A 14,526-nucleotide genomic window follows, 5' to 3' on the forward strand; every position below is an offset into this window, starting at 1 on the left:
ATCCGTACTGTTGGAATTCCTGAGGCCGAAGAGGGTCAGGATATGGTGAAATTCCTGGATGAGCTCCTTCCGAATCTGCTTGACATAACAGGCCATAAGCTGGAAATCAAGCGAGCTCACAGGGTTCCTTCTCGGCGAGCTGCAGAGGGAGGCAGGCCCCGATCAATTCTGGCCAAATTTCTGAGATCATCTGATAAAGATCTTGTGAAGGAAGGCTTTTTTGGAAAAACCACAGCATTTTCTTGTTCCCAGACTTTGCGAACTCAACAAGAGAGAAACATGATCGATTCAAGGAATGCAAGAAAATTTTACATCAACGGAAGGTTGCTTTTGCACTGACATTCCCGGCCAAATTGAGAATAGATGATAAGGAAGGCCATAAAACATTTACATGCTCACAGCAAGCGATGTCCTTCATAAAGTCAATGGAGTGAGTAAGTTATCTTGTGGTACTCACGTTGTAGCTGAGTGGACCGGCTTACTGAACATTCACTTGACTGTTCGAGGAAACTGAGCACCTTTTTTTTTCTTTTTGTGCTGGTTCCACCTAGCGGCTGGAGTTTGTTTTGTGGAGTAACACACCTGCGGGACAGTTTTGTGGATGAATTTGCACGCTCTTTGTGCTTATTCCTCCTATTGGCTGGAGTTTGTTTTATGGAGTAACACACCTTCAGAACAGTTTTGTGGATGAATCTACACGCTCTTTGTGTTTATTCTGCCTATTGGCTAGAGTTTGTTTTATAGATTATCTTCTGCCGTGTAATTCTGTCTCACAAAATTTTTATAGAAACACCAGACTTGAGTAATCTGACAGCAAAGCTGATGCGAGGGTTCTCGTAGGCGTACATGAACTGTTTGAGTTTAGAGGGATGGACACCAGTTGGCGCTGTTGTGCGCGGGGTTAATGCGAACATTTCTTTTTTCTGATTGTTTGGTTCTGGGGGAAGTTCGGGTTTTGATTGTTGCACTAATGTTGGAATGTGGTCTTTATAATCTTGTTTTTGACACACAATCTATATTTTCTTATATGTCAAAATGTCAGATGTTAATATGAGTGTATTGTCTCTCTCCATGTGGAATGTGAATGGTTTGGGGCACCCCATAAAAAGAAGGAATGTTATTTATCTTCTTAAGCATAAGAAATATGATATAGTGTTTCTTCAAGAAACGCATCTTTCCTAGCAGGTACCTGAAAAATTTGGACATATGGGGTGGACATGTTTTCTTTAGTGCTGGCTCAAATAAGAGCAGGGGAGTCATTACGCTGATAAGTAAACCTCTATAATTCAAATGTCTCAAACAGATTAAAGATAAATTAGGAAGAGTCATTCTTGTTTTAGCTGAAATTCAGGGGCAAAGTTTTATTTTGGCTAATATTTATGCACCTTACATTGATGATCAGGGCTTTTTTATAGATTTTGAAGGGATGTTGCAAGCCACTGGCACCCCTCATGATATAATATTGGGAGGAGACTTTAATCTTTTGATGGACTCAGTCCTTGATCATAGTGAAGCAAAAGTGTGCAAGCCCACTAGAGCAACATTGATGCTTCACAGGTTGTGTAAAAATCTTGGTCTTACAGATATTTGGAGACTTATGAACCCATCTGGGAGGGACTGTACATTTTTTTCATCAGTCCATAAGATATACTCTAGAATAGAATAGATAGAATAGGAGGGCAAGACAGTCATACTTTGAGTCAGGGGACAAAGCAGGAAAACTCTGACTAGATCTTTTTCTACCATTCCCTCAGTGAAATCTGCTGGGAGTGAAATATTTACCTCGGCCATTGATATTAATAATGCTTTTAAAGAATTATATCTTGATCTCTATAGTTCCATGTCTTCATCTACTGATGAGGGTATTAGAAACTTTGTGGAACCATTAGAACTTCCTAAACAGACGGCTGATCAAAAAAATTATCTTGGTTCTGAGATAACCTTGGAGGAGTTTGGTGTAATTAAGGCCTTACCTACAGGCAAGGCTCCGGGCCAGATGGCTTTGCCGCTGAGTTTTTTAGATCTTATGCTACAGAATTGGATCTACTTTTGCCAGAAGTTTATACAGAATCATTAAAGAATGGAAAGCTTCCGCCAACCATGACACAAGCCCAGATCAGTCTGATTCTTAAAAAGGACAAAGATCCAAGTGAGTGTAAGAGTTACTGTCCAATTTTCCTGATCCAGCTAGATGTTAAAATATTGTCAAAAATTTTGGCTAACCGATTAAGTAAAGTTATGACATCTCTTATAGATCATGTGGGGTTTATTCGGGGCCGTAACTCTTCTGATCTAATGTTATCAGAAGAGTTACGTTTCATTAATGTCATGTGGGCAGTGGCGAATGATCAGAATTCAGTCGCTGCCATCTCACTTGATGCCGAAAAAGCATTTGATATGGTAAAATGGGATTATCTTTTTAAGATTTTGGAAATGTATGGGTTCGGGAATACTTTTATTGGGTGGATTAAGTTACTTTATAGACACCTGGTAGTGGCGGTTCAAATGAATGGATTAATTTCAGATTGTTTTACTCTGAATAGGGGCACCCAGCAGGGTTGCCCTCTTTCCCCCTTATTGTTCTTGTTACTATTGGTCTTGCCCTGCGTACTGCCCTGCCCTGCATACTGCCCAGTAACGGCTTTTCAGCCAGGTGCCTTCCAGTGGCCCAAACAGGGCATTAAGTATTTGGGTATTTTATTCCCAGCAAATTTGTGTGATTTAGTTAGAGTTCATTTTGACCCTTTAATAAAAAGGTTTTTGAGCGATGTGGGCAGGTGGGCTTCATTACATTCATCTATGACTGGGAAGGTTATTGTTCTAAAATGAACTGTATTCCAAAATTCAACTACCTGCTACAGTCTCTCCCTATAGATTTCCCTCTCTCTTATTTCAAGCAATTTGATAGCAAGTTACATAGGCCAATGGACAAAGGTGGGCTAGGCCTACTCAAGATTTTGTTTTATTATTATGCATTCGGTCTCAGGCATTTGGCTCATTTGGTCGCTCCCAACTGAGAGAGCCCCTCCCTGGTTTTGTATTGAACAGGAAGTTCTTGCCCCTATTTCGCCATTACAAAGCCTTTCTATCTAACCAGAGAAGTTAAATTACACCCTGTCATCATTTGCACGCTGTATGGACAAAGGAGTCCAGAGTGTTTAATATGGACATTTATTTAAATGTAGGCTCGAGCATATGACTGAACCCAAAATTATGTATTAATAAGTCCCCTTTCTGCTGGACAGAGTGGATTGTGAGGGAGGTTAATATGCTCAGTGACCTATATGAGAGTGGAGTGTTGAGATCCTTTGAAAATATGGTTCAACATTTTGGGATTCCCAGGTCTTAGTTCTTTAGGCATTTACAGCTGCTCTGTTCTATTTTTGGGAGTAGCATACACCTAAAGCGGCAGATACTCTAGGAGTGGTGATTACTGCTTTTGGAAAAGGTCATGAGGCATCAGTGTATTACTCCCTGCTAATTCAGAGTCTGGGGGACGGAGCTTCGGCTTCTCTCAAGAGATTATGGGAGAAAGATTTAAACTTGGGATTGGAGGAGGGAGTGTGGGATAGGATTCTAAAAAATGTCAAGTCTACATCTAGAAATGCAAAGGGGTGCCTTATGCAATTTAAGATTTTACATCAATTCTATTGGATCCCCTCTAGATTGTATAGGCTTGGTCTTAAAGACACACCCACCTGCTGGTGATGCCAATCAGAAGATGGGCACACAACCCATATTTTTTGGTGGTGTGTTAAAAATCCAAGAATTTTGGTTGAGGAGTTTTATGTGTGACGTGTTGGGCAGTCAAATTTCATTTTGCCCTAGACTCTGTGTTTTAGGCAATGGGGCGGTCATTAATATAGGGGATAAGTACATAAAGAATTGGGCCCTGGCCAGTGTTATGATAAGCAGACAGGTTAATCTTAGGGGATGCAATTTGGCTGGAGCCAAAAATATTGTTTGGGGGCAAGGGTTATTATTTTGTATAATTTGATTCCACATTTTCTGTTATGTTTATTTAAGTTGTTGTATGGAATGAATACAAATTGTTAATAAAAAAATAAAAATAAAATAAAAAGCATTCACAGTGCTGTGGAAAAATTAAAAATTAAGTGAACGCTTGGATTTAATAACTGGTCGATCCTTTGGCAGCAATAACCTTAACCAAGCATTTCCGGAAGCTGCGGATTAGACTTGCACAATGTTCGGAAGGGATTTTGGACCATTTTTCCTTACAGAACTGCTTCAGCTCAGCCATATTCTTAGGATGTCTGTTATGAACGGCTCTCTTGAGGTCATTCCACAGCATCTCCATTGGGTTAAGGTCTGGGCTCTGACTGGGCCACTCCAAAAGGTGGATTTTCTTTTTTTTGAAGCCATTCTGTAGTGGATTTATTTCGATGTTTAGGGTTATTGTCCTGCTGCATCACCCAGCTTCTGCTGAGTTTCAGCTGGCACACAGCCACCCTGACATTATCCTATAGGATGTCTTGATAAACTTGGGAATTCATTTTTTCCCCAATGATGGCAACCAGTCCAGGCCCTGAAGCAGCAAAGCAGCCCCAAATCATGATGCTCCCTACACCATACTTCACCGTTATGATGATTTTTCCATGTTGGTATGCGGTGCCCTTTTTACACCATGCGTAGTGCTGTGTGTTCTTGCCAAACAATTCAACCTTAGTGTCATCAGTCCACAAAACATTTTCCCAGTAGCATTGTGGAGTGTCATGGTGGTCTTTGGCAAACTTCAGGCATGCAGCAATGTTTTTGTTGTAAAGCAGCATCTTCCATTGTGGTATCCTGCACACCACCACGCCTGTTTAATGTTTTACATATAGCAGACTCATGAACCGAGATGTTAACCAGTTCCAATGATTCCTTCAAGTCTTTAGATGTCACTCTAGGGTTCTTTTTTTACCTCATCGAGAATTCTGTGGTGTGCCCTTTGAGTCATCTTGGCTGGATGGCCACTTCTAGGGTGAGTAACAACAGTACAAAATTGTCTCCATTTGTAGACAATTTGTCTAACTGTGGACAGATGAATATCTAAGCTCTCTGAGATAACTTTGTAACCTTTTCCAGCAACAATTCTTGATCGTAGGTCTTCTGAGATCTTTTTTTTTTTTTTTTTTGCGAGGCATGGTCCACATCAGCAGATGCTTCTTGTGATTAGCAAACTCAAAATGTTTGAGTGCTTTTTATAAGTCAAAGTAGCTCTAACCCACACCTCCAATCTCGTTTCATTAACTGGATGCCAGGTATGCCAACTCCTGACTCTATTTAGCTTTTGTTGATGTCATTGGCCATGGGGTTCACATACGTTTTCCAACCTTAGATTAAGGTAAACTGTCATAGGTCATTAATGTTGAATAAGAGTTATTAAGCATTTGTAATATGTAAGGTAAAATGGCTCAGTATTTGGCAAGTATTGCATGAAAGTCTCTTTTTTATTCACGCTGTTATAACTGCATATTTATTACCTACAATTTATTTGTAAATGGCATATTAGTCAATTATGAACCCCTTTATAAACCTTTAACAAAGTAAAAAATTATTTAAAGTGTTACCCAAAGTTTTGTTACCAAGATTAATTTAGGGTTCACAATTTCTAACTGTCCTCTTTTTCATATTTAGCATTGGGAATCCAATTCATTTTAGTTTGTACGATTCATTTGAATGAACCAGATTTGAAGAAGAAAACAAAAATAGATTTACCGCTTCAGGTCCCAGTACAGGTATATTTTACATCTTTTAGTGAAATTCTTTTGTACTGAACAGTTATACACAGTTAGGCCTATATAAATTAGGGATGTTTTCTAATTTATATTAGTTGTATTTAATGTAAATTGATCTTTTATAGTTGTTTCCTTGATTGAGATCCTTAATGTTTTTGTGCCTGATAAACACTGCGCTGACTGCAAAAATGAATTATATTATGATGGTTATGCCTATATACTAACTGGAATGGTATTACCAACTTAAACAGCTTGTGAACTGTAGCTTGAACTACTTTAAATTATTAGCAGCATGTAGCTTGGGAGCTGCAGTTTCACAGTAGCTTCCCCAACACTACTGAATATGAAGTCAAATCAGCATCACTAATGGGTGAGGGTTGTGCAACTTAACCTGAAAGCCACAGGTAAATCAATAAATCATTATCACTCTCAATAGGCTCCTGATACCTAACTGCCAAGGCTGGAATGGGGCCTTCTTTTCAGAAGATTTAGGGAATTTGTTTTCAATTGTTGGATGCTATCATTGATGGCCTCCTGTTATTCCAAGGACTAAATGGTGCATGCTTATTGTTCACTTTACTGGTGCTCTCCGAAACCTGAGACATGTTTGTCTGACCAGAGTAAAGCCGCCTGTTCAACTGTCAGCGTGTAAACACTTTGCTCTCTCTCTCAAAAAAAAATCCTTCATTATGTATGATCACAGCCAGGTTTACTCATGCTGATACTCCTTTAGCCTGTTTAATCGCCTGATTGCTTAGAAAAGTAAAAGCACACCCCTCCTTAACAGTGTTGGGTAAGTTACTCAAAAAAAGTAATCCATTACAAATTATTAATTACCTCTCGACAATTGTAATCATTACTTTGCTGATTACTTAACTGAAAAAATTAGTAATACTAATTCCAAAAAATATCTTAATATTCTCCTTATTCATTGTCGCGATAGGAGGCGCACACCCTTCAGCACTCACAGAAATGCAACCAGACGTACATATGATATGAAAATAATTTGTTTTACATATTTAATGTTTTAAACATATTCTGCATTTATAATATAATTTTGAAAATGTGTAACCCAAGTTATGTACTGTAAAGTATTTAACTTTATTGAAAGTCTAACTGTAATTTGATTATAAGAATTTAAAATGTAATGCGTTGCACTACTTTTTTTACTTCAAAGTAATTCGATTTCACCCAACACTGCTCCTCATCAAGCCGCCTGATTTGAGGCATCATTCATGGCATTATTCTTAACTAGATCGCATGTTTATTTAATTATTTTCTTGTACAATTGGCTATTGATTTGTGCAAGCTATTCGAAAACTAATTTTCATCATCATCAGTGGTACTAAAACAGACCTGCAAAACTTTAAACTCATGTGAAATGGATAAATTAATGCCCCTGTGAGGTCATACCTCTTTTTGTAAATGACTGAACTTTTCCTGACCCTAGGGACCCGTGAAAAGCCCCCACTTGATTATAAATAATAGCAATGGGCTGCTAATAGGTAATCCGATTGATCTGGAAAGTCTGATATAGGGCAAGAGGGCAGCAGACGTGTAAATGCTGTTAGAAATGTTCTCGTTGACCCTCCTGGTAATGAAAGAGTCATTTTCACTTCAGTGTTAGCAGCCATATCACTCACAGTGAAAGAGATCTTTGCTTCTTTAACACTTCCCTTGTTATACTGCGGAGTACATTTAAATAAAGAAGTCTCTGTTTATGGTGTAAACAGCCACTTCTTCGAGATGGCTAAGGTCTGATTGAGTTAAAATTTTTATTTTAAAATGTTCATTTTCATGAATCTTATTACTTTCAAGGACATACAAAACTTCTAGTCATTTCAAGACTCATAATTAAATAGTATCTGTTTGATCTGAGCTCTTCATTCAAGTTTATGCATGTGTTGGCGAAGCTTCTTTGAACCTGTAACTTCCCAAGATACAAGCTACACATAACTTTAGGTAGTTAAACTACAGTCAGTAGTTTAAAAGTAGTTAGCTACACAACAAGCTACTACACGCTTTACTCATTAAGATTTACGCATTTTAATTTAAAACAAAATTCCACCAAATCGAATTGAGTAATCTTTAATAAAATTAAAATTTCTAAATATTTTTAGATATATTAATTTAATTTTGTTAAACAAAATTCTATTTGATGGAATTTTGTTATGAAATTGAAATTTGTAAATCTTAAAAATAGGCAAAATATATATATTTTTTGAGTGTAACAAAAAGAAACTAACTTCTTTAAAGCTATTTAAAGAAGAAAATATTACAATCAGGTGATATTCAAATTGATCACAAAATTCAATAATATCACCCATTAGTTTGAATTTAATTATGGTTATTTTTTCCCCTTCCATAAAATAACCATGGTTTTTACTACAGTAATCATAGTTTAATCATGATATTTGTAGTAAAATTATATTAACCACAAAATTAAGCATGGTTCCCCTTGGTTGGTTACTACAACATTAATATATTAAAACTATGTAACTGGATGCTACAGTTTTACTGTAGTAAAACAATGGTTACCGGAAAACAAACAAACAAACAAACAAACAAAACATGGTTACTACAGTCATGGTTACTAAAATATTACAGTAAAACCATAATTTCAATCAAAGAAACAAGGTTACCACAGTTAAGTTTACTATTACTATAGTAAAATCATAGTTAATATTTATAATGGTTAATAAATAGGGTTACAACATTTGATAACTTTTCGGCTCCATTGCTGCGTGCTGTGTGACTGCATGTTTTGTGATGCTTTAGAGCATCTCATTGAAAAATGTAGCTCGTTACTGGAAAAGCTACACTATTGTGAAAATAACTGAGCTACTGTCAGGACTCACGCTACTGAAAAATGTAGTTAAGTTAGTAGCATCGCTACTTTTAGTTTACTACTCCCCAACACTGTTCTCACAATTTATACCCAAAATGAATATATAAATTTTTTTTACAAACCTTTTCAAAACATTTTTAATGTACACATCACTTAGAGACCAGATGTATGCAATTATTTTTAATAATTTGTGAATAGTTATGAAGACAGCTTTTTTCTCCCTTTTTTATTAGTCATAATTGCCAAAGCAAGCATCTTTTTTACTATTTATTTGAACAAATCCCTAAACCAAAGTATAAAACTTTGGTTTGTAACTCGACACACACCCTAAAAACTGGATAGCAACACACTTAAAAACATTTAGAACACCCTAGAAACCGAAACCACCTCCAACACTCTAGCATTGTGATGACGACTTTTGATCTATTTTCAAAGTTTAGTTTACTTTCAAATCCAAATAATAAAAAAAGCAAGAAGAAGACAACTTGGCTGAAAATGCTTCCTTTGTCCTTTTCCCTTATGCTAAATAACAAACAGTGCAGTGTTCACTGAGGGAAAACTTATGCCGCAACTACACTGATTTACTCAACGCTGTGTTCGGTTTGAGGGAGTGAATAAAAACAAGCCTCTTTCATTTGGTTGCTGCTATCTGCATATACGCACAAATTTAGAGAAAAAATGGCTCTGTGATTAAAACTTTGTTGTCACCCCTAGATGTCAAAGAATAGGCCAGGCAGACATCTTTATAAGGTGATGGGAGGAAAAGTTCAGCTGCAACTCTCCCAAGGCCTGGACCTGCAGTGATAGGGCGGCTGAACATAAAGGTGTCAGGCCTGCAGCGGGACACATGTAAATCAGCAGAAAAACGGCCCGTAGAGGAATCTGCCAGCACCTTGCCTCGTCTCCCTTGCTGTGTCACACAAGGACAAGTCCTGTCCACATGACCCCTGTGTGCTGGGAGATGGGCCCCCACCTGGGGTAATGCATTTGTGCAAAGCCTACATGGGATGCCTATGGGGGTCATTAGAATAGCCATCCTGCATTATAATGAGATTTGTGAGAAGAGGTAAGGCCATAATGTAGCTGACTGTACTGTAAGGGTTTTTGCTTCAGGACCGAGATTTTAAATTGGACATTGGACAGTGGTGTTTTAACACAGTTTTATCTTAGAAAGGTTAAAGGAATATTCTGGATTAAATACAAATTAAGCTCAATCAACAGTATTTATGGCATAATGTTGATAATGCCCCTCATTTATTAAAGGGATAGTTCACCCAAAAATGAAAAGTCTCTCATTATTTACTCACCCTCATGATATCCCAGGTGTGTATGACTTTCTTTCATCAGCAGAACACATTTGAAGAAAAATAGAAAAATATCTCAGCTCAGTAGGTCCTTAAAATGCAAGTGAATGGAGATTTCTCTTTTAAAGCTCCAAAAAACACTGACAGCCAGCATAAACGTCATCGATTCAATTCAAGCAGTTAAATTAATGTCTTTTAAATTGATACGATAGCTTTTGGTGCAAAACAAGATCAATATCCTTAAACACTAAAATTCAAACACATTGATTCAAAAATATAGCCACGAGATGTAAACATTATACATGTAAACATAATTTTAGTGTGATAAAATTGCTTACTAACCTTGTCTGTGTAAAATTATATGCAAAATTGGGATTATAGGGTATATAGTTGTAATATTGGACATTCTTAACACTGATAAGGTTTGTAAGTGATTTTATCACTAAAATCATGTTAACGTATAATATTTAAATCTTGTGGCTATATACGCCCTCATTTATCTAAGCATAGATCTACATCCATCTACTGAGCTGTTTGGTTGTGAATGTTTGTCTAATTGTCTACTTGCCTATTGAATTAATTCCATCCATTGTAAGAGAAAGAATCAGGGCATTAACCAGAACTTTCCATCTTAAAATAAACATATGCTTCCACAAGAGTGTGAATTTGCATGCCATATGTTATAAATAGCATTAACTGATACCAGTAATGAAAGAACAAAGTATGTTTAAACTTTATAGGACATCTTTTATTAAATAAAACCCATACAATAAAGAGTACATTAAATAAGTTGCATACAGTACAAAAAGCTATATATATATAACACATCTACATTACAAATGTACATCACAGGCACTTTACAGAATTGCAGTGATCCATGAAAAAGTAGTGCTCTCATTTTCACGCTCTTGAATAGACTTGTATACACATCTTTCATATAAACAAAATATAAATGTCAAGTACATGACAGCTCATCTAAAAATATATATTGTATATGTACAAAGCTCATGTTGTTAGTTCAGAACTCATTTCCTGCATGGGCTAATTTCTGACATTGCTACTGAACTTAGTGGGGAGATTGTCCACTGGGTAAACAGTTGGGCCAGTTTTCATTGTTGGGGATCCATTCAAGAGAATCCAGTTGCATTGCTGTGTCAGCTCAACTAAAAAGATCTTGAGTAACACTTTGGCAAACTCTTTGCCCACACACATCCTGGAGCCACCTCCAAAGGGGATGTAGTTAAACCTGGAGTTGGAGTCTTCCAGGCCTTTGCCCATGAACCTCTCTGGCTGGAACTCATCTTTGTCCGGGAACACATCTGCAACGTCATGCGTGTCACAAATGCTGTAAATGACATTCCACCCTTTAGGTATCTGGTAACCCTGAAATAAAAGAATTATCATGGGATGTAAAAAGGTAACAATTTGTGCCGATTATACCATCATACAGAGTATTGTGATATTACATTTAATATTTGGGGTGTACAGATACATTTTTTTTAAGTGACATTCAATTCACCTTCTAAACTATTGTAACGCATCTTAATACTTTTGTTGTTGTAATGCATGCAGCTTAACCTTTTATTTATTCCCATTCAGAAATCTGATGTGGCAATATATGCAAAACTGATATATGAAATATATGTTGCATAGATAGTTTTGACTGATACAAAAATGCCACATACTTGTATAAAATATATTTCAAAATACTACAAAAATGGCAGTTTTCATATATGTATCATTTTCCCAAATACTGGTGGAATTTTTTTATATCTTCAAATATATGAACCAAAATTCTCTATATATACACATGTATGTTTATAAATGGCTATATAATAGATTTATGTATAGGTTGAGAAACTACATGAAATATATGTATTGTTTTTAATTTAGAAATTTAATTTGTCAGACCACAAGACTAAATAAATTGGTGAACTACTGAAAAAGACTTACAAATGAACTATTAAAAGGAAGTTGGTAAAAAAATGCCAAAAAAAACCTCAAAAGAAATGGTAAAACATACACTTTCCCTTATACGTTCACATACATTTTTACATCTAAAGTCTTGATCTTGATTAAAAGTCCATGGACATGTAACACATCAACTATACTATGATATTAATTGCTTAAATTTCAACTTACATTAAGTTCAAAAGTTTTGAGTGCCACTCTGAAACCTCCAGGTACGGGGGGGTTTAGTCTGAGGGTTTCTTTAATCACACATCCAGTGTACTTAAGTTGTTCCAAAAGCTCCATGCTTAAGGTCTTTCCCGGTGAATAGATGCCCATTTCAGCCTGCATATAAACATATTTTTACATTAGCCCCACATATTGCCATCAAGTTTAGAAGAACTGAACTGAAAGAACTGAATTTTTTTGGATCATACCTTCTCCTGAAGCTCCTCTCTAACTTTCTGCACCACCTCTGAATTCAGACCCAAGAACATTACCAGTGAGGTTGCAGTGCTGGCTGTGGTCTCATGACCTCCAAAGAGAAGCTCAGTAGCCGCTTCTTTCATTGCCTGGGGGGGGGGGGGGGGACGTCATTAATGCTTTGCTCTTGATGGTTATTGCTTTGCTTTTGGACATAAAATACTATCAGACAAGCTTCATAGGGAAACCATTACCTGTAAACTGAAGGGCTCATCGCTTTTCCTGCTGTTCTCAATCAACAGTTGAAGAGCATCTTTGTGCTTTTGCTCGTTTTTGTTGTCATCATCCTGAATTTTCTTCCTGATGTTCTCTTCGATTTTAGAATGAATGAAATTTCGTGCTCTCAGACCCTGCCAAACAAAGGGTACATTGCTATTTAATATTCACTTGGGGTTTAAAATTTGTCACACAGCAACTTTGCCTCTTAAAAAATGGTCAATATAGCTTACCCTGTACAAGCCGCTGAAGGGAACATCGATAGGGAGGGAGAACAAGTTTTTGATCATTCCTTCAAAAGCTTCCACCAGTTCTTGCTCATCCGTCTTGATCTGCTCAGGCTCGAAACCAAGCAGAATTCTCATGGCGATGCGGAACATGAGGCATTTCATCTCCGGGTAAATCAGCACACATGTATCTCTCAGCAGCCAGTCATGTATGGCACTCTTCACCTCTTGTTGGATCAATGGGATGTAGTGCTCGAGAGCATCTCTTGAGAACGCTCTCATGATTGCCTAAACCGAACATTTATACAATCAGTTCATCTCTGTTTTATCTCATTTTAACACAAAAGGGTAAAGTTGAAGCCAAGTTTAAGAGAATAACAGTGCGTGCTTACCTTTTTCTTATTTTTATGCTGTGTACCATGGACATTGGAGAGGGTATCTGAGCCCAGTATAGTCCTGACTGATGCTGGCCACTGAACAGAGACCAGTTTGTGTTCACCAAGCAGAATCTGCCTAACATTATCGGCACCCATCACCCTGACAGTTGGGTTGCCAAAGAGGTGCGTCTTATAGATGCATCCGTATTTTTGGCGTTTCATTCGGAGGAATTTTCGTCTCTGTCGGTATAAGGAAAATTGTTATTGGAATCAGTTACAAGATACGAATAAACAAATTAAACAATGAAAGAGTCCATATTAAGTCCAATATTATTGCATCCGATATTAAAACATCTGTGCGAAATATTTTGCGCGTTGCATTTCCAAAAAGTACAACTTAAAGTTCAGTTCTTCTATATTTACCTGGAGGATCAGCTGAAGCGTTTCTCCAATGAACGGCAAGCCCATGGTACCCGGCGGCAGCGGGCTGCCACAGCTCGGATCAGCACGCCGAATCATTAACTTCTCCCACAATTTCACCGCTGCGAGAAAGAGTAAAACCGGGAGCACGATCGTGCAGAGAAATGTCACTATGAGAGTGTACAGACCCATTCTGAAGCGCGCAACGATCGCCGACGACCCTTTGGAGAAGTCGCGTCTTTACGCACAGCCTGCGAGTCTCAGGACTGGTGCGCTCTTATATATCCAGTGAGCGCAGGTCTCCTCCTGTTACCTTCCTCAGATAAATTAGTTCACACAAAGTTCATCTTTAATTGTGGTGTCATCTGGCACCGCCCACGGGGCAGAAGAAGCCGCTCCAAACTCTGAGCCATTTGTTATAGGCGCATTTTAATACCACCTCCTGTAGCAGGCAGACAATCCTGAGATTTCACTTTGAAAAGGTGTTAATTCCCCCGACACAAAAGAAAGCATCCGAGGCTCCTTTGTTGCGAATATTCCCGTCGTTTACACTCATTACTCTGGGCTTGTGAGCCATCAGAGATGCCGAAGAGGATTTAATTGAGGAGCTTAAAAACTGTGAAGCGCCACGTTTACATTTTAAATCCCTTAAATGTCCCTCTTTTTATCTCGCTCTCGAGGCGTGGGGGTCTTTAATGATCATTCTGTGCTTAAACAGGTTAGTCAGGTTGCCTAAACATGTACAGCTGAATAACAATATCATGTAAAGAAAAAATACAATGTCAAAATTTGTTTACACATCTGTCTGTCTGCCACTCTAATCCATCATCTCAAATAAGTTTTGATTGATTTGATTCTCAGGACTGTGGTGCTGGATGAACTCATTTTAGACTTTAACCTGTAACAGTGTCATTGATGTGTGTTTTCGTGGCCTCAGTAAAAGTAGAGCGGAGTGTGCAG

General features: G+C 37.6%; 1 protein-coding gene across 1 annotated transcript; it reads right to left on the bottom strand.

The window, feature by feature from the left end:
• Positions 1–10,619: 10,619 nt before the first annotated feature.
• LOC127426744 (cytochrome P450 26A1-like) lies at positions 10,620–13,802 on the bottom strand. Its single transcript, XM_051673750.1, has 7 exons — positions 13,570–13,802; positions 13,162–13,386; positions 12,776–13,057; positions 12,521–12,676; positions 12,281–12,415; positions 12,036–12,188; positions 10,620–11,276 (listed from the first exon to the last, which is right to left on the bottom strand). Exons 1-7 carry the CDS (start codon positions 13,756–13,758, stop codon positions 10,935–10,937), a joined length of 1,482 nt encoding a protein of 493 aa, XP_051529710.1. The 5' UTR covers positions 13,759–13,802; the 3' UTR covers positions 10,620–10,934.
• Positions 13,803–14,526: the final 724 nt, after the last annotated feature.

This window comes from Myxocyprinus asiaticus, chromosome 36, assembly GCF_019703515.2.
Source record: "Myxocyprinus asiaticus isolate MX2 ecotype Aquarium Trade chromosome 36, UBuf_Myxa_2, whole genome shotgun sequence".
NCBI lineage: Eukaryota > Metazoa > Chordata > Actinopteri > Cypriniformes > Catostomidae > Myxocyprinus > Myxocyprinus asiaticus.

Excerpts from the sequence above, each read along its gene's own strand:
- LOC127426744 (XM_051673750.1), bottom strand. The coding sequence starts at position 13,758 with ATGGGTCTGTACACTCTCATAGTGACATTTCTCTGCACGATCGTGCTC. Across the intron at positions 12,189-12,280 it reads GAGAGGAGCTTCAGGAGAAG|GCTGAAATGGGCATCTATTC; the intron begins GTATGATCCAAA and ends GTTTATATGCAG. Across the intron at positions 11,277-12,035 it reads TCAAAACTTTTGAACTTAAT|GGTTACCAGATACCTAAAGG; the intron begins GTAAGTTGAAAT and ends CTTTTATTTCAG.